Raw genomic sequence first — 25,730 nt, forward strand, 5'->3', positions numbered from 1 at the left:
GGTGGCGGGGGGCAACGGGACCCCGCGGGGCCGGGCGGGGCCCTTTAAAGCGGCGGGCGGTGGGAGGGGCGGGAGGCGGTGTTGCCGGGCGGTGCGGGGGGCGGCGGGGCAGAGCCGAGCCGGGAGCAGCGAGCGGAGAGCGCCGGGCCGGGTGAGCGCATCCCAGCGGGACCGGATGGCGGCGGGGGCCGGGGGTGGGGGGGAGGCTCCCTGAGTTCCCGGTTGTTCCCTCCCATCTCCGCCGCTGCCGGCCCCGGGGGGGGGGTCCCCGCTTGCAGGGGGAGAACGCGGAGCGCCCACACATCCCCCCCCCCTTCCGCCTCCCGTCTCTGCAGCGCGGCGGGGCTGCCCCGAGCCCCCCCCCCCCATCTCCTCCTTTATCTCCCCGCCGTGTCGCGGCCCCGGCTGGTTCCTGCCCCGCTCCCGGTGCGCATCGGCGCTGCTCCAGCCGGCCGAGACCCGGGGAGGGGGGGGGGGGGTCTGCGCTGCGGCGGAGGCAGATGCGGTGTGGGGTGGGGGGGGGGAGCGGAACTCGGCGGGTCCCGGCGCGGTGCGGGGCCGGGGGGGATGCTCTGGATGGGGGTGAATGGGGTTAATCCTTGTTGTTTGCTCGGGCTGCGCATGGGGGTTGTGGGCCGGGCTGGGGGGGGCTGCGAGGGCTGCACGCACACCCCACACCCCCGTCCTGTCCCCCCCCCCCCCTCCTCCAGTCTGGTCCTGGCAAGGGCAGAGCCCCTGTTTCCATGGGGCTGCGGGGACACCCGTGGGGGGAACTGCGGGTCCTGAGCTTCCCGTAACCCTGGGAGGCTGCGTGCATCATGTGAAGGCCTTGGGAAAGCAGAAGGACTTTCTCCATGGTCCTTCTGCTTATTTCTAGTTTCTGCTGAAGTGGATGCTGAGGCTGACATGCCACAGAACTGGGACTTAGGGGTGAGGTGTCCCTGGGGATGATCATGCATGCTTTGCCTTACAGCCGCCCCCCCCTTCCCCCCCGAGTTGCTGTGGTCCCTCGTTCCGGTGTAGAAGTTCATCAGTTGAAGTTATGCGCTTGACCTGGAAGGACTGCGCTGCCGGCACCTTGAGGACCCTGTGAACTGGAAAGGGAGAGGAGGTAAAACTGCTCTGTCGTCCTAAAACCCCTGGGAGGCCCTGCCACTGCTCCTGTGAGGGGATGAGGAGCAGCGGGGGGAACTGGGGGTGGTTAGCCTGGAGAGAAGGAGGTTCAGGGGGACCTTATCACGCTCCAAAACTGCCTGAAAGGAGGTTGTAGTGAGGTGGGATCTGTCTTCTCTCCCGTGCTATAGGTAATAAGACAAGAAATGGCCTCAAGTTGCACCAGGGGAGGTTTGGACTCGGTATTAGGAAGAATATCCTCCCCAAAAGGGTTGTTGGGCACTGGCACAGGCTGCCCAGGGCAGTGATGGAGTCACCTCCCTGGAGGTATTTAACAGACGTGTAGATGTGGCACTGAGGGACATGGGTTAATGCTGGAGTTGACAGTGCTGGGGTGACGATTGGGCTCAATGATCTGGGAGGTCTTTTCCAATCTTAACAATTCTCTGATTATTCAAACCTTCCCTGCATGGGGATTTTTGGTTTGGTGTGTTGGGAGAGGCATGGAGAAGGACCATGGTTGCAATGCTGGGCATCTGGGGCAGTGCCTCTTATTGCGAATAGTGACCCTAAACTGCCCAGGCTCTTCTGAAACGCTTTGTTTTCCTACCCTGGGGCCTTTGGCCATTATGCTTGCAGTTACAGGTGGTTGTAGCTGCCAGGAGATGTGCTTGGATGGGATCGTGAGTGTGAAATCCCCTCTTGAGTTCCTCTGTTGCTTCACAGTGCCTCTCCGTTGCTGTAACGCTGCAGTGCAGCCCAGGGTGGCTGTTGAATAACTGTCTCCTAAAAAAGTTGCATAATTCTTGCAGAGATGCTTCATCCTGTTGATGTGCTTTTGGGAAGGGTGGGAGTTTGCCTCCCGGTGTTTGGTGTCACCCAATGCAAGGGGACCGTTCTTGTGCCATCGAGTGGGACAAGTCAGTCCTGGGGGCTGCAGGATGGAGCCTCCTCTGTCTTGCTCTGGATGAGGCTTTTGGGTTAAACTCGCTGCCTTCTTTGAGTATAAGCTCGTTGGTTGTCCCAGGGGTGCTGTGGTTGCTTGACTGCTTCTCTTGACCATCAGGTCTGACCCCTCTTCTGGACAGGTTCAAGCACATTTCATGCACCCTCATGGCAGGGTTGTCTTGTCCAGCCTCCTCTTGTCCTTCCTCCTTGGAGCTAAATCACCCGTCTCCTCCAGATGAGGATGTTGCTGGGTAGTGCCCTTCCTCTTCCTCCTCCTCTTCTTCCTGGGGCAGGCAGAGAAACCTGATGGTGGTTGCACATCTGGACCTGCTGAATCAAGCTGGCGGGGATGCCCTGGGGCAGCACTGCCTTCCCTGCTCTTCTCCAGCCCAAAGGCCAGCAGAGCTGCTCCTGGCAGCTCTCCCCTCCTGGTGCCCCCATGTGTTGGTGCCCTCGCTTGCCCTTGGCAGCTTTCCCTGCCCATGGATGCCGGTGAGGTGGTGGGATAAGGGTTGGAGGCTTGTGCCTGGCTCAGTGCTCCGCTTCCTTGTGTGAGCAGAGGGAAACTGGGAACCCTGCCACTGCAGGGAGCGCCCGGTGTGCCCTCTGACTCCCAGGAATTACAGGTTTGAATCCCAGCTGGCTCCATCACAGCAGAGAGGAGGACAGGTTAACCCTAAAGGGAAGACTGCATCCCAGACCTGACTCTGGGGAAAGGGAAAACCTAAATGGCTTGGAGAATCTGCTTGCTGGGTGCAGGGTCAGGCTTGGGGCAAGGCTTGACTGGAGCCCTGCATCCATCCACAGATGCTTGCTGTGCTTCAGAAGGCAGGAGCAGGTCCATTCCCTGCTGCGTCAAGTCTTGGCAGCATTTGGCACACAAGACCCTGGGGCAGGAGAGGGGCTGTGGTGGCATTTCAGCAGGGCAGGGTCCTGTGGGAGCTTCAAGAAAGAGGCAGAGAAGTCAGATACAGCCTCTAAATCCCTCCCATGAGGTCACGGCCACCACGCTGGGTACGAAGCACTGCTTGCTTGGGAGCAAAGGGAGCAGGGATGCTTGAAGCTGACTCTCCAGCCAGGGAAGGCAGCCGTAACAGGGTGTTTTGGCATCATCTGGTTGGGATGAGGGGTTCCAAAGCCCACTGGAATTTGTATGAGGTGTTTTGCTTAATACACCACTTAAGCAATTAGCAACGACTGTAGCAGTCCTGGGTAAGAACTGAATTTCCCCAGCTCAGATATCATTAGGCAGCAGTTTAACTCCGTTTGCAGGCGGGTATGAGGCAGGGATGTGTATGGGGAATTCCATCTGCAAATACAAAAACACAATAAGAAAATTCCATACGGACATATGTAACTTCATCCCATGTTTAGGATAATAAGAGAAAACCAGTCTTGGGGGGTTCTCTGCCACAAAGAAGGGGAGATCCTCGGCAGTGAGCCAGGATGGAGGCACACAGTGATGGCAATGCCATATGGGCATCCTGCACTGACCTATGCAGCTCACTCCCCATGAACACCCCTCCATGACATAGCAAATCTCCAGGGCAAGGGTAGTCTCTTTAAAAGAGCTTGCACTTGTTTTGGGAGCTGCAGTTGGGATTATACTGAGGGGCTTTTCCTTGAGTTTCAAATACATCCAGGGTGGTGAGTGAGCAGCTAAACCTCCCATTATACAGCACATCTAGCTCTGGGAAGGGATCACCCTGAAGTACCAGGGGTGGTGAGCGAGCAGCTAAAATGTCCTGTTATTTGGCACATTTGAGCCCAGGAAGGGTCCATCCCAAGGTACCAGGTCAGTGGTTAATACATAACGTGTGTGCATGACACCGTGCACCCCGCTGCGGTGCGGTCCAGCCTGGAGGTGGATGCGCATCTAGTTTTACACGGATGGGAAGCCGAGAGGAGGGTTTTGTTGTGGGCTGAGGGGCGGAAGGAAACATAGGCTTAGCGAGGGAAATGTGAGATTGCTTGGTTGGGGACAGGGCTTCGGCCGCTCCTCCTGGGAGGCTCTGCTATTGTGGTGGTTAAAAATAGACTTTGGACTGGTTAGACTGTTCTGTGGGAAGCTCCCCAGCTGGACATGGGCAGGTGAGGGAAAGGACGAGAGCCTCTGGCTTCCTTCATCAACAGCTTTATTTCATTTTAAGTTAGTTTTATATTCTCAACAAATACCCAGCTTTTCTTTTGGGGTTAAGAGAGTGTCTTTGCTTTGTTTCCAGCTACAACACACTGCCTCTAAGCCCCGGGCTACGTTCATGATGCCCCGCTGTAGCGATGCTTCGCACTGCATCCTGAGGTGGGAGGTTGGTACCGTTTGGGTACCACACCGGTGTACCCGGATCAGCGGCAGTGCTAAGTGGCCTGGGCGATGCTGCAGCCCTGCCCATGGGCTGGCAGCGTGGCTCCCTGCAAGCTGGATGGAATTACTCAGGGAAGAGATTATCTAAGATCCAGTGGATCTTGTCTATGAAGTTGTCTTTGTTTTCCAGCAGCTGTCAGCATGGGAGGTAGAATGTACACTGGGGGTGGGTTTTGGAGGGGAGGGAGGGAAAAAACACTGTGATCTAAAGTTGGTCAGAACAGTGGGAAACGGAGAAAACCTCAGGTTTTGCTGGGGGACTGTCCTGGGCCTGGCAGGCTGGGTGCCTATGGGACAGAACTGTGTCTGTGTCCCCTCTGCAGCACCCAGGGGTCCCAGCTAGGAGCAGTGCCATGGGCTGGGGCCTTGCTCAGTAAGTCAGTGGCAGGATCTGGAGCTGAGCTGAGGACACAGCCCCCAAAGCCTGCTTTGCTTACAGGAGCACTGGTTCCTGCAGGGCTGGCATCAGGATGCAGAGCTGTGGGGAGACCATTGTCTGTGCAAGATGGGGGAAAAAAAATGTCATTTCTTGCCCATTTTCTCTTTGGAAGTCATCTCTTTTCAGTGCCTCTGCCCCAAAACACTGGCCTGGAAAATGGCCATACAATGCTGCTGGGTGCTTTGGGGGCATCTGTTTTGAGAGCTGGTCTGGCTAATGCTGTGGCTGGGGGAATCCTCATTGACCTGAGAAGCCTTTTCACTCCAGACAAATGTCTTCTGGGCTGCAGGTGCCAGGAGGACTCTGCAGTGCATCTGGGCAGGGAGTAAAAGCAGGTATTTAATAGGGGATTGGTTCAGGGAAAGTGGTTTGACCATGGAATTTGAGCCCAAAATGCTGTTCAATGAATATTTTAGTGGGATGGACAGTAAATGAGAGGAACAAAGATTGTTTCCATTTCTATCCGGTTCAGACAGCTGGTCTGATTTAAGCTCTATAGGGTATAAATAGAGCAACAAGGAGTGCAGAGAGCAACCAACTTCTCCCACCCTGGGGCTGTGGTGGGGATGGTAAGTGTGCCTGGAGGGATGTGCAACACGCGTAGAGACAGATAACTTTTGCATTCTTGCCTTATGGCTTTCGCTTCCTTAGCTCAGCCTCTGTGTGTGGTTAAAGCTCTGATGGGCCTTGAGGGCTGAGACCCTTCCCAGCCTCTCATGGTGGCAAAGGAAGCCTCTGGGAGGAGGTTGCTTGGTCTTTGCGTGCCTCAGGTGTCTGCTGTGGAAAGGGCGGGGGGGGTAAATCAGCTCCATGGCCAATGCATCCTCCATCCCTTTGGGCTTGCACTATAGCAGCAGAGACGATGCTCTCGCCTTCCTTCTGCCATCAGCTCCAAGCCCCACATGCTGCTCGCTCTGCTCCACCATCCCCAAGGGCAGTCCCCATCCTGGCTTTAGCTGTTTCCCAGCGCAGGCAGGAGCCAGGCTCCCTTGTGAGCTGCCAGCAGGGACCTGCCTGCCAGAAGCATCACCTCACAGCCCAGCTTTGCTCCGGGACCGGCTCGTGACTCGGGGATCTCCCCTGGCCCAGCACACTTGGGTCAGGCGCTTTGCTGGGGGGAGCAGGTGCCTGGGTTTCCTCACTCCGTTCCCATGGGATCGCCAGCCGGGGCTTTGAGTGGCATCGATCTTGCTGGAAGCCGAGCAGCTTGTTGGACTGGAGCAGCTGGATTGGAGCTGGAACCTCCTTCCCCCTGAGCCAGGCTCTTCCCTCCTCTCCTGCCTTGGCCCTGGGAGCTCTCCCGCTCACGTACGGATGGAGGGATGCAGGGATGGAGGGATGCGGGCTAGACTCTCATAACCTCCATCCAATTGTATTTTCCCCCTTGAATTTCAGACCGCTGTGGCGCAGCCTGCCTGCACCAGGCAGAAGGGGAACATCTCTTTATTAGGGTTGTTTCCTTAAATAAAGCCCTGGGAGCAAGTGCTGGGCTGGCTGTTCTGGCTATCCCATGACTAGCATTGCGCATTCGGGTTATTAACACCTCGTTCCTCCCCACATCTCTGGTTCAGCAAATCCCGGGGCCTTTGTCATCGCTCCCTGATTCCTGCTTCATCAGAGGCTCTCATTTCAGCCTGGGTTTCCCCATGGCCAATCCCCAGAAATCCTTTCTTTTCCTTCCTATTTAAACCTTTCCCAAATGACAGCAGCTGCAGAGCTCTGCCCTTTGAGGTGTTTGGGGACTCGTGTAGGTGGGTCAGGAGCCCATCACCAGCCTTAAGTCTCGGTTGCCAGTCTGTGGCTTCCCTCTGACAACAAACCTCCTCATTTTATATATCCCTGTGCCTGTCCTTGCATGTAACCCAGACCAGGGACTCAAGGCTGTGTCCCCTGTGCCAGTTCCAGAGCCAGCAGATAGCACCTCCAAAGGGATCTGGCTCCTCTGGGAGCACACTGCAACCCTCAATAAGCTGGGTTGGGAGCGTATGGCCCTTCCTTTATGAAAAGCAATCCTAGATCTGCTGCTTATTTCCATCCTGAGCCTGTTTTCATCTCGCTTCCACCGCTCTGCCCGGGATGCTGTCTGGGGCATGATAAGTTATTTCAAGAAGTGGGGCAGTGCTGTCAGTATGAAGGGGAGTGCAGGCACCGAGATTAAAGGTAAATCTATACAGATAATTGGGAGCCTGCTTCTGCATGAATCAGGTGAACGTGTACATGCAGGTGGTGATGGCTCTGTGGTCCCGGGGGGGCTGCCTCCAGGCATCCCCCATACTCCTGGCCTCTGCTGTTGGGTCCCTGCGCAGGGGGCTCGTGGACCTGCTGTGGGCAGGGTGATGGAGGCACAGCACAGGGCTGGTAATCCCCACCGCCGCCTCCTCAGACCTGCCAGATGTCTTTCCTCTAGGCTTCAGTTTTATAAATTGGCCTTTTAAAGTCTGTCATCCCCATGCAGATGAAAGGAAGATGCTGTGACATCTCTGTGTGCGTGTGTCTGAGCCTGGCTGCAGTGCCTGGATGGTGAGGGCTTTTTGTTTGGGTTTTATCTGGTTTTGAAGTGCCTTTTTTATCATCTTCTTTTTTGCCCTTAATCTCCCAGTCTGTTGCATCTTGCCTTCCCTGGTTTCGGGCAGGCAAGGCCTGCTCCATAGCACAGGTCCTCTCTGGAGACATGGATGGGGGGAAGTGTTCTCCCCTCATCTGCAGGGGTGACACCAGCAAAGCCCTGGGGCTTAACACCCCAGGCAGAGCTGAACTGCTCCCTTCTGGCAGATGCAATTAAACCCATCGCCATAGGGCTTCCTCTTTCCTCACCAAGTCCCTTGCTGCTCTTTTCCCTTTGCACCCTTTCCCCGTCCCTTGCTCTTGCTCTGCCTGCTTGGATCACCAGCAGGACATTCCTTTTCACCTCCCTTTTCTCCTGGCCCATGGCTCGGTGCTGGGGCAGCTCCTGGGCTGGTGGCAAGGAGCTGGGGCTGTGGATTTTAAAGGTGAAGGGCAGTAGCCACTGCCTCCAAAAGCTGTGTCTTTAAATTCTCTCCTTGGTAATGGATGGATGAGGAGGAATTGCATTTGCTCGATGGGGAACAAATAGCTTTGCATTTTTCTGTTGCTTTCCTCCTGCCTCCTGGGGAAATTGAGACACTGCTCCTAAACTGCAGGGATGTTTGGTTTTTATCCCAGCTGGCACGGATCCCTGCGAGCAGGGCTGCTCAGGTCTCAGGGAAAGCCCTGCAATGCTGGGGACAGCCTTGCCAGGGATTTCCGCCGGGGACTGGTGACCGCACTGTGGGATACAAGGGGGCAGTGATCACCCTGTGTGTGCCCTGTCCTCGCTGCCTCCCTGGCACAGCCAGGGTGCTGAGCAGCATCCCTGTCTCAAAGGCGGGAAGATGCCGTGCATGGGGAGCAGAGATGCTGCTGAGGGGAAAGCTGTGTGGTCCTTACAAGACAGCAGAGGAGCCGAGCTCCCCGGCTCTGCCTCTCGAGCAGCTCAGGGTTTCTCTTTCAAGCGAGTGCTTTTGTTCTCTGTGTTTCTCCATTTGAGGGGGCTTGAGAGCCACTTCCAGGGTGGAGGTGCTCCCGGAGAGCTCAGGTGTTCCGTGCTGGCGGGTCAGGAAGCGTCTTGTCTCCATAGGGATGTGCTGGGGAAATAACAACGGGCTCCTGGCTCTGCATCGCAGTCTTCAGGGCTCAGTCCCAGCCGGGGCCTGGATCACAAGGAGCGGGTTAGCTCTGTCCCCAGTGCCCACCCTGATCCCATGGCTCGTGCAGTTCATCCGAGCAGTGATTAATTCTTGGCCATGTAAGCTGCTGCCGGGTTACTGCACGTGATTTACTGGCAGGGTAATCCCTCGCCAGCAAAAGAGCTGCTCTGGGAATGGAGAACAGCAAAATCCCTTCAGCTTCTGTTGGGTTGTGGTGGCTTTCTTTTCTCCTGTACCCTACCTACTCACTGGCCTTGGCCAAGGACCTGTCCCCGGGTTATCCATAACACCATGGTGCTCAGCAGGGAGGGTGAGGAGCAGGGGCTGAGCTCTGCGGCTCAGCTTGGTCTGATGGAGATGTGACCAGACAGGGAGGACTTGGCCGTGGCAGGGGGACACAAGAGCAGTGCCTGCCCCAGCTGAGATGAAGAGGCTCCGGGCTATAAAGCCTGGGAATGAGCAGTTCTGGCAGAGCCACCCAAAGCAGCAAGATCCGTGTCTCCTCTAATGAGCCTCTTAAAGAAAGAGGCTCATTAAAACTGATGTGGCAAAGGATCAGAGCAGAAACGGGCACGGAGAAAGGGAAGGACTGCCTGCTGGGTGTGGAGGGGAGGGTGCAGCCCTGTGTGCTCGTGTGGGTGCTGCTGAGACACCCAGTGCTCCCTCATCCCACGCCCAGGCAAAACACACAGGCGAGATTAATCCTGCTGGTGAATCCCTCAGGGCTGCTCCGGTTGGGGACTCCTTAGTGGTTTTATGAGAAATCAATACTGCTTTTGCATGGTCATAATCGTAAAATAAGTACAATTTATGGCTGCTGCCAGGGCCAAGCGTTTTTCCTGGTGTGCGAGGTGGAGAGGGAATGACACAAAAACACTTTCCCACAGCGTTTCTCTTTGCACCAGGGCTGCCAACCTGCTCTTACAAAGGCCCTGGAGCACAAGTGTGATGGGGAACGGCTGAGGGACCGGGGGGGGGCTCAGTCTGGGGAAGAGAAGGCTCAGGGGTGACCTTATCGCTCTCTATAACAATCTGAAAGGAGGGTGTAGTGATCTGGGGTCAGTCTCTTTTCCCAAGTAACAAGCGACAGGATAGGAAGAAATTTCCTCAAGCTGCACCAGGGCAGGTTTAGGTGGAGCTGAGGAACAATTCCTGCCCCAGAGGGTGCTCAGGCATTGGAACAGGCTGCCCAGGGCAGGGCTGCAGTCACCATCCCTGCAAGTGTTCACACCCCGTGGAGATGAGGCCTCAGTGCCATGGGTCAGTGGTAGCCTTGGCAGTGCTGGGGAATGGTTGGATTTAAGATCCTCATTCCTTGATGATCTTAAAGCTGTTTTCCAACCCAACTGATTCTATGGTTCTACCCCCACGGGGGGGGACACCCCGTTTCGGGCGGGCTGCCCATGCCCATGCTGACGCTGTCCCTTGCCCCGCAGCCCGCTGGCAGGTGGAATGGGGCAGCCATGAACGGCGATGCCCTGTGCCAGGAGCCCTCCTCCCCGCTCCCCGACTGGAGGGAGTTCTGCGAGCTGCACGCGCAGGCGGCCGCCGTCGACTTCGCCCAGAAGTTCTGCCAGTTCCTGAAGGAGAACCCTCACTACGACACCCCCGGCGCAGAGGCTTCCTTCTCCCACCATTTCGCCGCCAACTTCTTGGACATCTTCAGCCTGGAGGTCAGCCGGGTGTTCGTGTCCGACTCGCCCACCAAATACCACATCGTGCCCTTCGTGGGGCTGCAGAACTGCCACGTCCCCTACGGGCGCGAGGTCGCGCCGAGGAAGGAGGAGACGTCCACGGAGTCACTGGACAGCATGGATGCCCCGCTGGGTGCTGGCCGGTACCTGAGCCCGGCACAGCAGGTACAGGCACGCAAGGTGTCCTCCTACGGCCAGTCCCGCAGCTCGGAGGATGTCTCCATCCACGCTGCCGCCAAGCCCAAGTTCAAGAAAGGCTTCTCCTTGAGGAACATGAGCTTGTGCGTGGTGGATGGCATGAAGGAGATGTGGCACCGCAAGTCCTCTCCGGAGCCGGGCGCCGAGGCTGCTCCCGGTGGCCGGAGAGCAGAGAGGGAGCCGTGGCCGGCCGGGGGCAAGGAGCCCGGTGACCCCCGGGAGAAATGGACCCACAAGCTGCGCCTGTCCAAGGTGCCCTCCTCCAAGGTGGAGCTGGTGGACATCCAGAGGGAGGGGACGCTGCGCTACATGGTGGCCGATGACACGAACTGTGTGGGGAGCTCGCAGTGGCAGAAGTGCCGCCTCCTGCTGCGGAAAGCGGTGAAGGTGGAAGGAGAGAGGTTCCTCCTCGAGTTTTATGTCCCTCCAAAGGTGAGTCCTGGCTTTTCTCCGCTCTTCTTCTGAGCCATTCAAGCAGCACTTGGGCTTTGCTGGAGGTGTCTACTGCTGAGCTGGGATGACTGGGTACCGTGAGGTTGAGATGTGAATGGATGGGACAGCATGGTTGAAACCCATCCAACCTGCAAGCCCCAATTGCTGCTGTTCACCACTTGAGCCCCCTCCTTCCCCACAGCCCCTGGGAGAGATGCTGAAACCTCTGCCTGGTCCTTTGTTCCCCAAGTATCTTGGTGGAAAACCTCATTCCCCCATTGAGACATGGGGTGTCCAGGCCATCCAGAGAGTTCCTTCTCTTCCCAACTTGTTGCAGAGATATGTGATTGAGCAATGGCTCCTGCAACAGCAGCATGGCTGGGATCACTGCCTGGGCTTTATGCTTTAGATCTCGGAGGGTCACTAGCCCACTTTCTGAAAGCAGGTTTGGGTTTTGGTTTCCTTTCAAATATAATAATTCATTTGGAATAATTTTGCACCTGCAAGGTCTCCCCATGCTTCTGGTGATGGAGAAAGAGACACCAGTGATGCCCTCTGGGGCTGGAACATCACTACCATGGGTAGGGTTTGCAGCTCTCATCCCATACAGTCCCAGCTACATACCCTCCTGTGCAGAGAAACACTTATTATTACTATTATTATTACTACCCATAGTATCACTTTTTCTTGGCTGCATCTGTTGTTCTGTAACTTCAATGAAAGCTTCAAAAGCAGGAGCTGGCGCATCCTTGGCGCATCCTCCCTCTCCTTCTCACATGCATCCTTCCCTGCATGCAATGCAGGGAAACGTTGTCCCTGTTTTCCTGGGGGAAGGGCTGAGTGATGGAGCAGTGCGCTCAAGAGATGTGGGCTATGAGACCTTCAGTCTCCTCCTTTGCCTTCCCTCCTTCTCCCGGGCTGAGCGAAGGGATGTGTTGCACTGCCTGTGCTAACGCAGTGATTGCGCCTTGTCTGCGCTGTGTGTTCTCCTCTCTGAAGAGCACAGGGCAAATAATGAGCTGTTCCCTGGGGCTTTACTGGCTGTATGTGCTGGTAATGAAATCTCCAGCTATTTAAGTACCTAGGGAAGAAAAACCTCATTTACTTCATCTTCTCCAGGACTTTCCCCACTTGCCTTTCAGCCCCTGGTAGCAAAGCTGGGCCAACATGAGCCCTCATGCCAGGCATGCACCAGGGGCTGCTGCTCCATGGGTCTCTGTGCTCTAAACCCCAGTAACCCTCGGTTTGGTAGAGGAATGCAGCTATACATATGGATGGCATCAGCATTTTCTGTTTTCTGAGGCCAAGATGAACCTTGGCACTGGTGGTGTTAGTTGGTGCCTCTCACCTATTCATTACATCTTCCCTGATAAAATACAAACATGAGTTTAAACTGAAGTGCATCCCTCTAAAGAGCAGCTCAGCACTGGTATGGGTGATGTGCATCACTGGTAGCTGGCTCTGAGCTTAATCAGCCCAGGGACTGCACCAGATCCGCCTGGAAGGAAACCACTGTGTCCATGGCACGATGCATGGAGGATCTGGTGGACCAGTGTATCAGCTGGTCCAAAGGGATGATGCACTCAGGGTAAAATGGAACAGCTTCTGCCCTTAAAACATTTGAGAGAGTGCTGAGAGAGGGATTTATTTCTTAAGTGATTCTTGATTTGCCTCTAAAAATCCATTTTGAAATGATTTTATGGCAACTTTTATGAACGTTGTCTGCTCTTCTGTTACAGTCACACCCTGCCTTGCTTTACAGCTTTCCCCCCTCATCCCATCTTGCTTTCCATCTGGCAAACGATTCAGCTGTAAAAGTGGCACCAGTCTGGCACAGCTGGAGGAAAACAGCTTTTTTGCTTCAGCAGCCCCACAGCCTTGTTTTTGTTTAGGCCCTACAAAAACTATGCTCATCCCTTTTAAACCTTTAAAGGGAAGAGCCCTCCTGGAGAAGACCCTTTTCTGGCTCCCGGTGAATTAACACCGTTTTGTTCTCTTTCAAAGCAGCTGCCTCCTCCTTTCTGACCCTCTCCCATGCAAACACCAAGATGGAAAAATTCCCCAGGGCAGGATGAGCCTGGAGGCAGCACTGGGGCCCCGGGGCTGGTGGAAAGGAGACATCCCAGAGGGGAAAAAGCAGTTCCTGTTCTGTCTCTTAGATTTATTTATCTTCCCCCCCCCAAAATGGGAACTGAACACAGCGTTGGTAACCTGCACCCACCCCCTGCACTCAGTGCACCAAGTGCACGTTTCAGTGACTATATCACATCTCTGCTTCCCACAGCTGTGATGCTCCAAATCCCAGAGTCCTGAATCCTGGAGCCCCGGAGGGTCCTGGACCTGGGAAGCAGCTCCAAGAGCTCCTTTGGGGGGAATTGTTATAATTAAAGCAAATATCTGGGGAATTTGTGGCTCAACAGAGTGGGAGGCACCGGGTCCTGCCCCCGCATTGAGGCTGCAGCGGGTGCGGGGGGCCCTTGGGGAAATTCACTTGTCTTTCTTTAATGTAATTAATTACCTTTATTAAAATAATTAATGACACTCGCCTGTGTTGCTCAGGCTGCTGCATTGTGGCTTCTCTGTTGAAATGCCACTCCTGTGCTGGATAAACCGGGTGTCTTCCTGGGCTGCTTTCCACATAGGAAGCATCCCCCATCAGATAACACAGCTCTCTCACAGGATATCTCCATAGGGAGAGGGCTTAAAAAGGAGAGGAATAAATGGTCTTGGCAGAGCTGGCAGATCAGCCTGCGCTGGAGAAAGGGGAGGTTTGGCAGTTAAATGCACTAACCTCACTGTCTGCCACTGGGCCTCCTCTTGGCTTCATTCAAAGAGCTTGGAGTTCTCAGGCACGTTAGGGAAATCAATGCTTTCCCCCCTGCAGTGTAATAACTGTGCAGGCTGAGGCGTGAGCTTGCCTCCAAGAGCCACATCGTGTCGTCCCCCAGGACAGTTTGATTCAATTGAGTGACTTTTTCTTATTATTTATTGATTTCTTTTAATTATTTTCCCTTTGTTTTTATTTTTCCCAGGCTTCCAAGCCCAAGGTGAGCATCCCGCTGTCGGCCATCATCGAGGTCCGCACCACCATGCCGCTGGAGATGCCCGACAAAGACAACACCTTCGTCCTAAAGGTGAGAGCAGGGTGGCAGTGGTGTGTTATCCCGATAGGAACACCATCTGTGCCTGCATCCAGCCCCCACTGCAGGGATACTCCGTCCCCAAGGGAATCGTTGTCTTGGCTTTCAGAGCTGAGATGCTTACAGCACTAATGGTCCCCATGGGATTCCTGCCTTCCCTCTCTGTGTTGTGTCCCCCCCCAAATGATGCAGCCTCCACCTGATGCCTGGGTATTTTGGGATCAAGCTGTTTGCCTGGCTTTTACCATGGGGTTTTGCTTCTCCATGTCACCAGGAGATGGGTTAAATCAGTGTCCAGAGACAACCTGCAAAGGAAAAACACCCTTTGGTGTGGCTGCCTGTGGTTTTGTGACTGCTGCTGCCCCAGATTGAACATGGGATGCCCCACGCTGCACATGGTGGCTATTTCATTGACAAAGAGCAATGGGAATGGCTGTGCAGGGCCACCAAGGCCCTGGGGATCAACCACCCCACGTAGGTCTGGGGCATGGGCAGAATGTGGAAGTCCCTCTGCAGAAAGAGTTTTCCCTATCACACAATTACTGAGCTCAATGCTCCCTCCTGCTCTGCTGGAAGGCAGCAGCCCATCACAGCAAATTGGGGCTGCATTTCAGTGTCCTGGCTCGGGGCATGACATGCCACCATGATGATGGACATGTTGTTAGGAATGGCATTTCTCTCCAGCTAATGAGGCTGTGCCTCCCTGCTCATGCTAATGGACTTGTGCTCTCCATCAGAGCTGTCTGACGTGCACGGCTGGAAACTGGCACATGGATACTGGGGGAGCACCAGCAGTCTGAGGATTTCTGTCCTACCTCTGCTAAAGAAAACCCCTTTGCCCGATGCTTCTCCCTAAAATCACGTGCCCCCACCACACATTCCTTTGGCAAGTAGCTCTGTACCAAACCCAGCTCCTTGCAAAGGTCCCACACCTTCTCCTGGCAGCCTCCTCCAGGACATCCTCCCTGCCCAAGGCTTATTGCTGTTCATCCTCAACCTCTGCTGTGGTCAGTGTCCAGCATGGACATGGAGGCTAATCTAGCTGTTGTCTTCTGTGCCTCAAAGACCAACCTCATGTGTCTACTCCTCTCCAGACTGACCAGACCAGGGTGGTCCATGCTTTCCTTGTGGGCTCTGGAGAGAGAATTCCCCAAAGCATTTGTGGTGCCGTGGCCAGCAGCAGATGGGAAGGATTGCTTCCCCTTTGATTGCTTCCCCTTTCTTCTTCCTCTTTTCCCAGCCCAAGTTGATCCAGTTGCTTTCTTGCACCCTGATGATGCTGTTGATTCACACGCAGCTTGTGGGCTGGTATAACCCCTCAGTGCTTTCTGCAGAACTGCTCCAGAGTGGTGGTTCCCCAACCCAAGCGCCCGTAGTGATCAGTGTGAGCCCAGAGCTCGCCTGTGTCCTTGAGCTGGAGGCTGGTTTCAGCTCTTCCTTTCACTGAGCATTTCTCAGCTCTTCCACAAGTTCATTTGAATTCTCACTTCATCTTCCAACACACTCGCAGCGTGGTGTCATCCATGAATTGATTAGGCATCCTTGCTCTGCTTTTGTCCTAATCATTATGGAAGAGCAGCACGCATGAAGAGTCTTTGATGTGAAACGTGAAGGAGCTTCTGAGCGCATCCCTCAGCTTTGACCATTAGCCATCAGTAAGCCATTAACCATTGATAACTGCGTTTGGAATACATCAGCTACTCCCAATCATGCTTTCTCAAGCCTCATCCCAGCCGTGTGTTGCTCCCCTGCTTGCTGGTGTGTCACATCAGTGTGACACTGCTTCTCCCCACCCCTGGGTCCATCACAAGCATGAGCAGATGGGTTTGACAGGGTCCTGGCAGATCCCTGCTGGGGGGTATTCAGCTCTGGGGTGCTTCCCTGCTGCCTGTGGATGGTTCATTTCTTGTGCTGCTGGAGGCAGGCTCTGGGCTTGTCCTCTTCTCATCTTCTGGAGCCAGACTTGCTCTCTCCACTCCCCCTGCTTACAGCTCTGTGATGGCTTCAGCCATTTCTTTAATTACCCTTGGGAATGCTCCAAACCTCGATGGTCTGGAAGTGCCTGATTTACCAGGTACCCTCCTGCCCCATCCTGGCTAGGGCACTTGCCCTGCTGTGGGGTTAATTGATGCAATCGATCCTTTGAGCAGCCAGTGCAGCACTGAGCCTTTGCCCTCCCCTCCCAGCTGTCAGCACAGGATTGCTTCTCCCTATTCCTGACGTCCCTTGTTAGTTATAATTCCTTTTGTGCCCTGGCCCTTCTTGCTGGGACATCTTATTTTCACTCTTTTCCATCCCCCTTTGCTGTCTGGACTCGCAGAGGCAGTGAACCACCCCTCAGTTCCAGGGTACAGATTAGATGGGTAAGAAAGGGATCTGGATGCTGTGGTTTCCCCACTGCTTTTCCCTTATGGGACTGATCCAAAGCCCAATCTCAACCTTCACATGCAGGTTATGATGGGTAGAAAACCCCCTGCCTTGTTCAGGGAGGTTACACTGCCAAGTTGCCTAAAAATGAGCAGGCAGCCTGTCCCCAGCATGCACCAGACACCAAGCACAGGCAGTTTTTCCATTGCACAAGCAGGCACTTGCAAAACACCCAAGCCCTGCACGTGCTTCACTTGCTGTCATGCTCTGCATGAGAGAGCAGCCCTGTCTCCCACGTCAGCTCCATGCATTGCCCTCAGAAAGACAGAGAGGCTCCTTTGCTCTGATTAAACAAAATGGGGGGGGGGGCAATGGGGGGAATCTTTGCTGTTTCCTTCCTTCTGTCTGGGGCAGGATCCCCCGTGCACAGCCCCAGGCTGCAGCAGGGGAGCAGGTTGCTGCTCAGCCCTAACCCAGGCACTGGCACTGCTTATTTCCAGGACAGTGATTCAGTTGTTTGTGATTAATTTAATTTGCCAGGAGGCTGTCTCGGCTGGGAATGTGATACCCTCCTGGAATCAGGGCTGCCGCACCAACTCGGGAATGTGATGTAGAAGGGGTCCACAAGGGATGCAGGGAAACCTGCCAGCATCACGCAGCATCGCGTGGCACGGCTTCTGAGCCCCCTGCTTTGTGGCTGATGCAGGGCTTTTGGGTCCTCCCTGGCCCCAGAAAGGCCCGGCTCCTTTGGGCTTGCAATGTTAGGGGCTCTGGTGCATCCTGATGATGGGGTTTAGTATTGTTTTTCCTCAGTTGGAGTGGGTTTTGCTCCCACCCTGCTGCAGTCAGAAATTGGAAGCCTCATGAGCCAGCAGGAAGAGAATATAAGAGGAGAGATTTAAAACTCTTGGGTTTAGGGGTCTGGCAGGATTTGGGGCAGAGAGCAGCATGGCTTCTTCTCTTCCTGTGCAGGTGTAGCTCTTGGGGGGACACTGAGGCACCCCAGAAGCGAGGGATGCTGTCTGTGCTGGTGCCTGGTGCTGTGTGCCCTCGGTGCCATCAGCCAGGGGTGGTTTTGCCATGGAGCCATAAAAACCCTGTGGTACATTTGCTGGTACTGGCAGGTTGGGGATTTTTCTTCAAGCCCCAGCTTTGATCAGGGGTCACCCTTGGACACCCCAAAGCACTTCTATGGTCACCCCTCAGCATCACTTTACTGGGATGAGACAGAGCACTTATCCTCTCCAAGCAACAGGTGAATGTGGGGCTCCGGTTGGGTTATGGGGTGGGTGGCAGGACCCCAGCCTGACACTGTCTTGCATTGCCTGCAGGTGGAGAACGGGGCTGAGTACATCCTGGAGACCATCGACTCGCTGCAGAAGCACTCCTGGGTGGCAGATATCCAGGACTGCATTGACCCTGGGTAAGCCTTGTGAGAGGATGGATGGTGCTGGGCAGGGACGGTGCCCGTGCCACCGAGCATGGGTTATTGCCACTGATGCAATTCTTGGTGCTTGGGTCATTGCAGAAAGTCCCTGACACACACCATAGCCGGGAGGCAAAGTCAGCAGCCTGTGGATGTCAGAGGTGCAGCCTCGCAGAGCACTCCCTGCTTGCTCACCCTTTCCTGCTCCACATTGCCTCTGCACAGCAGAGGCAACTGGGAATAGAGCCCTCAATGTGGGAAGCTCCTAACACCCACCTTCTGAAGCTTTTATACTGTAGCTGAGCTATTTTCCACGTGTGTTTTCCAGTTATCCATAGTATATTTAAGATTCTGCTGGCTTAAACGGGTTATTTGTGTTTTGATCATGGTGCCATTGGCACTGCTATTGGAGTTACAACAACTTGGCCAAAACTTCTCATCTGCTGCTTCATCAGCCTGTGCAGCAGACTGCATGTTAGGGAAGTTTGTGTGCCTGGTGCTGCTCCCTTCAACGGGCTCAGACACGTCTGGTCCCAAGGAGGCAGGATCAGCCCAAGCTCTGCATGGGCTCTGGGAATCCCTGGTGCTGCCTTTCGTGGCACAGCTTTGGAAGAACAAGGTGTTCAAGCTTGCTTGGGGAGGACCCAGCCACCTCCAGGCTGGCTTTGCCCCCTTCTGCTTGAAAGACACAGTTTGGGCATTATGGGGCCAGCGACCCTGGAAGGCTGCATCCCACAGGGAGGATGCACGGATGCACCCCAGGTCCGTGCTCCTCAGCTCCTTTTGCTGTGTTTCAAACTGGATAACACAAGAAGTGACACTGCTGGTGGAGGCGACGCTGGGAAACATCCCTTGCTTCCCCCGTGCATGTCTCAGCGCTGGTTTTCCAGCCAGAGCCATGCTCTCCTCACGCTGCTGGCAGCCTCCCAGCCTCTTCTGTTTGCTTAGCACCCAGTGCAGTCCCGCTCTGGCCTCCGGACGTGACTGTAAAGCAAATAATAATGAACTCCAGAGCAAATACTAATGAGCTGTTTAATCCACCGACACACGCTCGGTGCCAAGAACGACGCCGTGGTCGGCTCCCCATGCTTTTGCCAAGGGCTGGAGCCCATCGATGGCTTTTCTGCACAGCGCTGCTGGTTTTGGTTTCCTTCCTCCCTCCTTGTTTTTAGCCATCTGCAGCTGAATGGCTCCCAGTGGCTGATTCACTTACTGGCCACTCAATAATTCAGCAGCTCCCTCGTGAGCCGTTACCACGAACGCAGCCGCTTCCTCGCTGTCTGTGCCCACGTGGCTGCCGTTCAGCAGGAGCAGCCAAGAGCCGGGATAAAAATAGGCTCTGGAGCAAGCGTGTGGGGTGTTTGCACAAGAAGGGTGCTGAAGTGCACGGGGAGGGTAACTGGGATGCTCTCTGTGGGGCTGCGCTGCTGCGGCCACCCGCTTGCGCTGTCCCCAGTCGCTGTCTCTGTTCCTGCCATGGTTTCTTGATGCCTTTTAGGGATGTAATTCTTGTGGGCTCCTAATTCCCTTTGTGGAGGGTGAAAGCGAAAGCACCTCGGGTGGAAGTTGGTGGTGGGAGCATGCGTGTGTGTATGTGTATGGATGTCTTCCAAAGCAAAGGCTGAAAGTCAAGGTAATGGATTTCCATTCAAACCAGCCAGGTTGCAGCAAAATACCAGAGCAAGGGCTGACAGGCATGACCCATGTAGTGAGGGCTTTCAAGGGTTTAACCCCTTCCATGCCAGTTTCTGACCCCACCAAAGCCACGTTGTTTGCAAGCTGTTCTGCCCCTTGGTGCTGTGGGGGCTTCTGTCCACGGCAGCCCCTCCAGGAGGATGCAAGGAGCACCGGGATGTGCTCCTGGATCACAGCTGGAATTCTGAACCCCCATTGCATGCCTGTGAGCGGCGGTGCCACGTGTCTGTGTGTGTGTCTGCAGCGTGGCAGCCAGCGAGTGACCGTCTGCTCTGTGCTCTGCCCCCAGGGACAGCGGGGACGACATCGAGCTGGCATCCTGCGTGCAGGGAGCCTGTCTGCCGGGCAGGGTGTCCTGCAGCTGCGAGTTCCTGGCTGATGGTAAGGGCCTGCGCAGGGCGGGCATCTCTGGGTGCCAGCTCTGGTTTGGAGGGGACCAAAAGTGAGCGAGCCTGAAGTTGGTGCTGTGGGGATGGATCGTCCTCTGTCCATCGCCTTCCTCACACTTGCCTTTGCCCTGGGGAGCTGGTCCACCCCTGTTGAAGGCATCAATGTTGCCCCTGTGCATCCTGGTATGTGCAGAAAATCAAGTCCCTGGGGTCTTGCAGGCACTGGGGTCTCTGGGTCCCAGCGAGTAGTCTCCCCTTGCACAGCCCCACCTCATCTCTGTACCAAAATCCACCATATCTGTGCCTGCCATACCGGTTGCACCAGAGGAATGACCCCCAGCACAGGCTGAAAGCGAGCTGGGAGCCCCTCAGGTTGTGACCAGAGCCATAACGTAGCCCTGAGATGTCCCCAAGAGCCAGAGGTGCTCCAGTGTGGTTGCCTTCAGAGCAGGTCAGCTCCAGCCTTATCCAGTGATGGTGGGTGATGCTGACCCATCCCTCTGCAAACTCCCTTCCAGATGTGCCCAGGCCTCCAGACAGATGTGCCCTGCCCGGGGCTCACACCACCACCACGGCCCCCGCTGTCCCTGCACCCCACGGCCGGGGCAGAGACTCCTTGGGGGAGCTCCTGGCACACGTCCCACTGGAGAGCTTCCTGCAGACACTGGAGTCCTCCCCCAGCGGGCACCTCACAGGTACCGGGATGCGGGATGCGAGCCCAGAGCCTCGCTCTTGGGACTGTGCAGGGGAAGGGGTGGGAGAGGTGACATCCGGGTGCTCCCTAACCCCCCGCTGTCCCTGCGGCCAGGGGAGGACAGCGAGGCGGAAGCGGAGATCAACCTCTCGGCCTTCCCCTGGTTCCATGGGACGCTGTCACGGATCAAGGCGGCTCAGCTGGTGCTGCTGGGGGGTGCCCGGAGCCACGGCTTGTTCGTCATCCGGCAGAGCGAAACGCGGCCCGGGGAGTACGTGCTCACCTTCAACTTCCAGGGGAAAGCCAAGGTGGGTGTCCTCAATGTCAGCGCCAGCCCTGCCCAGCACCCCGGGCTCCTTCCCACCCTCCTGGGGCTCTGCGAGCAAGTGGAAGCCATATGGTGACCCCAAACACTGCATCACAACAGGGCATCCTTTGGGACCACTTGCCCTTGTACCCCAAGAGCCCTCTGCACCCTGCCCAGCCCCTTCAGCACTTTCCAGCTGGATCACTGCCTGCTACACAGGCATAAGGTTAAATGCCCCATGGGAGCCTGGCGCATCAACCCCTGCCCTCTTCTTGTCTGCTCCATGTCCTAAAGTACATGGATATGCTATAGAAAGCAGCCCATGTGCAGTTTTCTGCTGGATCCCTTTTCCATCAGTGCACGCAGTTGAGGTATAACCTGTCCTGAAGTAGTAGCTCAGGTGGGATGTGGGCTTCCCTAGGCTGTCTCTGTCACTGTGATTGGAGCTGCGGCCCCTCAGCTGCACCCAGCCACCCTTCTCTGACTGCTTCTATATGGTGCTCATCACCAAGAGGGGACAAACTACTGGGGCTGCAGCAAGTGGGGTTTTGCAGGAAATACCCTGCAGCAGGAGAACACTATGGAAAAAAGCAAGTCCTGTGTAAGGAGCAAACCTCCCTTGGCTGATGGAGGTGGCTCATCTGCTGATTCAAGGGTGAGCATCACCTTGGCTCACCCCCTGTCCCCTGCGCTTGCAGCACCTCCGCTTGTCACTGAACGAGAGCGGGCAGTGCCACGTGCAGCACCTCTGGTTCCAGACCATCTTTGACATGCTGCGCCACTTCCACACGCACCCCATCCCTCTGGAGTCGGGTGGTGCGGCTGACATCACCCTCCGCAGCTACGTCGTGGCCCAGAGCCCGCTGCCTGGTAGGTGCTGGGGCTGTGCAGGGCCATGGGTGCACGTGGAGGGCTGGGCTGGGGTCTTACGTGGACCTAAAGGGGATCGATCCCTGGGATTTCTCCACTGATCCCTGCCCTAAAGCTGTGCCCGTGCTGGTGTGCGTGGCTTTGACGATGCACCAGGATAGATATTATCCCACTGAAGGTGAATGCGCAGTGCCTGTGTGTCCCTGGCTGTGGATATCAGTCCCCTGGCTTGGGCAGGAGGGGAGCAGTGGGGTCTGTGGAGCCTGGAGCATCCCGCTCTGCTGGGAGAGGGTGGCCAAGGGCAGGGGAAGGACAGGGTCAAGGATGGAGAGGGTGAGAATGGGAAGGTGCCAGTGAGGGAGTGGGAGGGCCAAGCCCCCAGGCAGCACTGGAGGGGTCAAGCTCCTGTCTCCCTTGCAGATGCTGGCCCCCCACCAGCCCTTGTGTCCCAGCCGCCAGGGTGCCGGCTCGACCTGCCACCTCCACACTACTTCTGCAGCACAGCACCCAGCGGCCCGCCGGCCCCACCGCCTGCCGAAGGGGTGGCTGTGGCCCCCGCTGCCACCGTCCCTGCACCCTACCACCGCCTGGAGGGTGCCCTGGGCCCCCGGAGCCGCAGTGACAGCGTGGAGCGCCGGCCGGAGCCCCCCGCCGCCAGTGCTGAGGACTACCATGATGCTGACAGTGCCCGGAGCCGGACCCGGGCGGTGGAAAACCAGTACTCCTTCTACTGAGCATCCCCATGCCCTGGGGCTGGATGGTGGGGGGGGGGAGCGGGGTACCTGCACCCCTCATTGCTGCACCAGCCTCGCCACCTCCTCCTGCCACCACCGGCGTGTCCTTCTTGCTCCCTGCCACTTCTGGGAGCCGTGTCAGCAGTGGGCAATGTCCCGGCTGGACCTGGTGCCAGCCCCAAGGTTGGGGCAGTGCTGGAGGTTTGGGAGGCTGAAAGTGTCAGTGCCATTTCAGAGCTTGCAGGCTCTTTTCTTTCCCTCTGGTCCAGGAGCTCTGCCAGGGCCAAGCATCCCTGGGGATGCCCATCATGGGAAGGCAGCCCAAAGCTGTGCCAGGCTCCATCCTCCAGCCAAAGGACCTCACACGTTCCCTCTGGTGTGAAAGCCCAGCATGGGCAACATCCCTTCTGGTACCATCACCCCGCAGCCCAGCTGCTGAGGGGCTCTGATGGTTTAGGATGACCATGGAAATGGCAGATCCCCATGCAGAGGCTTGTCTTGAGTTGTGAGGGTTTATCCAGGCTGGCTTTCAGGCTCCCTCTGGGGCACACATTTCCCATCCTCTGCCAGGAGAAGGTTTTTTCCAAAGCTTAATGAATTGCATTTGAGGAAGGTTTTTCTGCTGTCCTGCCTCTTCTGTTCCTTTGTCCTTTCTCTCCTTGCTCTACCTTTCTCCTCCTTTCTTCTCTTTCCCTTTCTTCCTCCCTTTCTTCTTTGCTTTTCAAAACCTAAGCTCTCTCCAAGGGCATCAGCTCAACCTTCTGCCTTCTCCCTACCACAGCTAGGCAGTGTTTTTCATTGCTTAAGGCAGACCTGCACAAACATGGCAACACCCCTCTTTGCATCAGTTGTTAGTCATTCGGGATGGCTTGGGGTGGTCAGACAGAGGTGAGGGGCAGCCTTGTACTGTAGGCTGGGCTCCTGGGAATGAAAACATTACACATGTGCAGTTAGATGCTATTGAAGGTTGGGGTTCTTCTTGGAGAAATAGAAATACCCAGGAAAAGCAAAAAGAATGGGGCCAGAGCCAGCCAGCCATCGGGACTGCCCTTGCCATGGCTGAAGTCCCTCCCTGGCAGGTGTAAAACGCTGCCAGTGATGGTTATAGCAGCCCTGGACCAGGCACTGCAGCAATCACTGCTGTTTGGTGGCTTTCTACTCCACCAGTACAGCCAAATGCATCTATAGCAGGAAAAGGAGGTCCCCTGATAGAGATGAGCCTTGGAAGAGAGCATAGAGCCAAAACCTGCTGTGGCATTGGGGTGGTTTTACAGGATGTCTCGTGTGGGGTGGGAGAGCCTCCGACAGGGCAGCTTCGCTTGCATGTCCTTCTTGGTTTGCCTCACACAGCTTGTCTTACCCATCACCAGGACTCCTGGCTCCTCACGTGGCTGCCAGGCCTGGGTGGCAATGCCAGCAGGACCTGAGTGAGGTGGCTTGGAAGTGTCTGGATAGGTCTCCAGGTAAAGGCTGTCAGTGCAAAGAGAGGTTTGAGCCAAAGCCCCTTGAATTTGCCTGTAGTGTTGGGTTGGGTCAGTATTGGTTTTCTAGGTGCCTTCTATCCTGAGTTAGCAAAGTACTGCAGTCACTTGTCTTTCCCACTTCAAGAGGGCAGGAAAGGCATCTCCAAGGCTTCCTGCCGCCTCCTGCAATGTGAGAGCTGCCTTTCTGGCCCATGGGTGTGTGAGATGAGGCCTGGTAGATCTCATTCCTGCAGCAAATGCCTCCTTCTCCCTAAATGCACGGCCCCTTAGAGGGCAGCGGGAGCAGTTTCCTCTGGCAGAGATATTTCATCTTCTTCAGCACAGCTAAACCCAGCTTGGAGGAGCCCATGCAGCATGGAGAGGCCAAATGCTCTTGGTCGATGGGCTTAACATGGACCTGCTTCCTTCACACACGTGGTGAATGAGGGGGGGGAGGGATACATCTGAATGCAGCTCTTGTTCTTCTGTGAGGTCCCAAGGGGCCAGGTAGTTGTGGGTGGGAGAACTGCCTTATAGCCCTTCAGATGGTGGCTGTTTTTTTTTCTGCATCACAGGATAGGAAAAGGAGAGGGAAGCAATGATCTGCAAGCAAAACTGTTCATTTGTAAATAGGGAAGAGTCTGGAAGAGTTTACTGTTGTGTAGAATAAATTAATTTTATTTAAAAAAGCCAAAAGGGACTTGTTAAACAAATGGAGACCTCAAGTTCCAGTTTTAAAATAAAATCACTTGCAAAAAGGACAGCACATGAGCTTGGGCCTTTGCTGCTTTGCTACAAGAAGAAGAGAGGGAAGGAGAGGATGCTGTCATGTCGCATGTGTGTACCTCATTGCTACCTCCAGGCAGTTGGGGCTGGGCTCAGGCTGTCTCTGCCTGATGGACTGCACTGAAGGTGGAGGAAGGGGTATTTTCCTCGCTGTTGAGCAAAGGGAGGGGAAGGATGGGCCCAGGCAGTGCAGGGCAGGGTTTCCTCTCCTCCCAGGCTCTGATTTTCCTTGTCTGCTTTGGTGCTGGTCCAAGTTGAAACACCTCCATCCCTGGAGCAGCACAGATAATGGTGAATTAGCAGCCCTGGGGCCTGAAGATGGCCTTCCCTTCCCAAAGGCCTGTGCTAGCATCTCTTAACAGCCCAGTTCCTTATAGCATGTGAATCTCCCCTCCAACGCCTTCATCTCAACTCTGCTGTTGTATGTCTTTCTGCTAAGGATCCCGTGGGGAAACAGGGACATTGTCCTAGACTGTACTGTCACAGCTAAGCAGCATGACAGACACGGCTTCCAGACGCAGCTAACACATGGCTTTGGGGGGGTGGAGGGAGCTGCTCAGCTCTGTAAGCAGGCCACGGTTGTGTCATGCTCCATTCATAAAAACATTCCCACCCTAAAGAGTTTCCAGAGCCTGTTTTCCAGTCCTGGAGGGCTCATCCAGTTGGAGATGGGAGGTGACAGCCCTCCTCTATGGACCTCCTCCTTTACTGCCCACAAGGCTGTGCCTGCAGTACAGCTGCTCCTCCTGCATCACCCTGAGCCATTCACACCTCCGTGTATTAGCAAAGTGACTAGTTCGAGCATAAGGTTCACTGGAAAATAAGCTTTCCTTTCCTTTTGCAGGGCTGTGGGAGGACAGGGGCAGGATGCAACAGCCCTCTGCATCAAACGCAGAGATCTAGTTGTGAATCAAGGGGAAAGCAGCCTGGGGTGTGTGCCAGCAATGCCCTCTGCCCAGAACAAAG

At 55.6% G+C, this 25,730-nt stretch overlaps 1 protein-coding gene across 1 annotated transcript; it reads left to right on the forward strand.

The window, feature by feature from the left end:
- Positions 1-986: 986 nt before the first annotated feature.
- Positions 987-23,351, forward strand: SH2B2 (SH2B adaptor protein 2). The gene is made up of 9 exons (XM_061470416.1): positions 987-1,111; positions 10,006-10,893; positions 13,926-14,027; positions 17,732-17,823; positions 19,811-19,902; positions 20,429-20,605; positions 20,719-20,912; positions 21,610-21,781; positions 22,202-23,351. The coding sequence occupies exons 2-9, from the start codon at positions 10,033-10,035 to the stop codon at positions 22,513-22,515; spliced, it is 2,004 nt and encodes a 667-aa protein (XP_061326400.1). The 5' UTR covers positions 987-1,111; positions 10,006-10,032; the 3' UTR covers positions 22,516-23,351.
- Positions 23,352-25,730: the final 2,379 nt, after the last annotated feature.

This window comes from Pezoporus flaviventris, unplaced genomic scaffold, assembly GCF_033815535.1.
Source record: "Pezoporus flaviventris isolate CSIRO_AGI_PZ_B2104156 unplaced genomic scaffold, CSIRO_AGI_Pfla_v1 ptg000063l, whole genome shotgun sequence".
Lineage (NCBI taxonomy): Eukaryota > Metazoa > Chordata > Aves > Psittaciformes > Psittacidae > Pezoporus > Pezoporus flaviventris.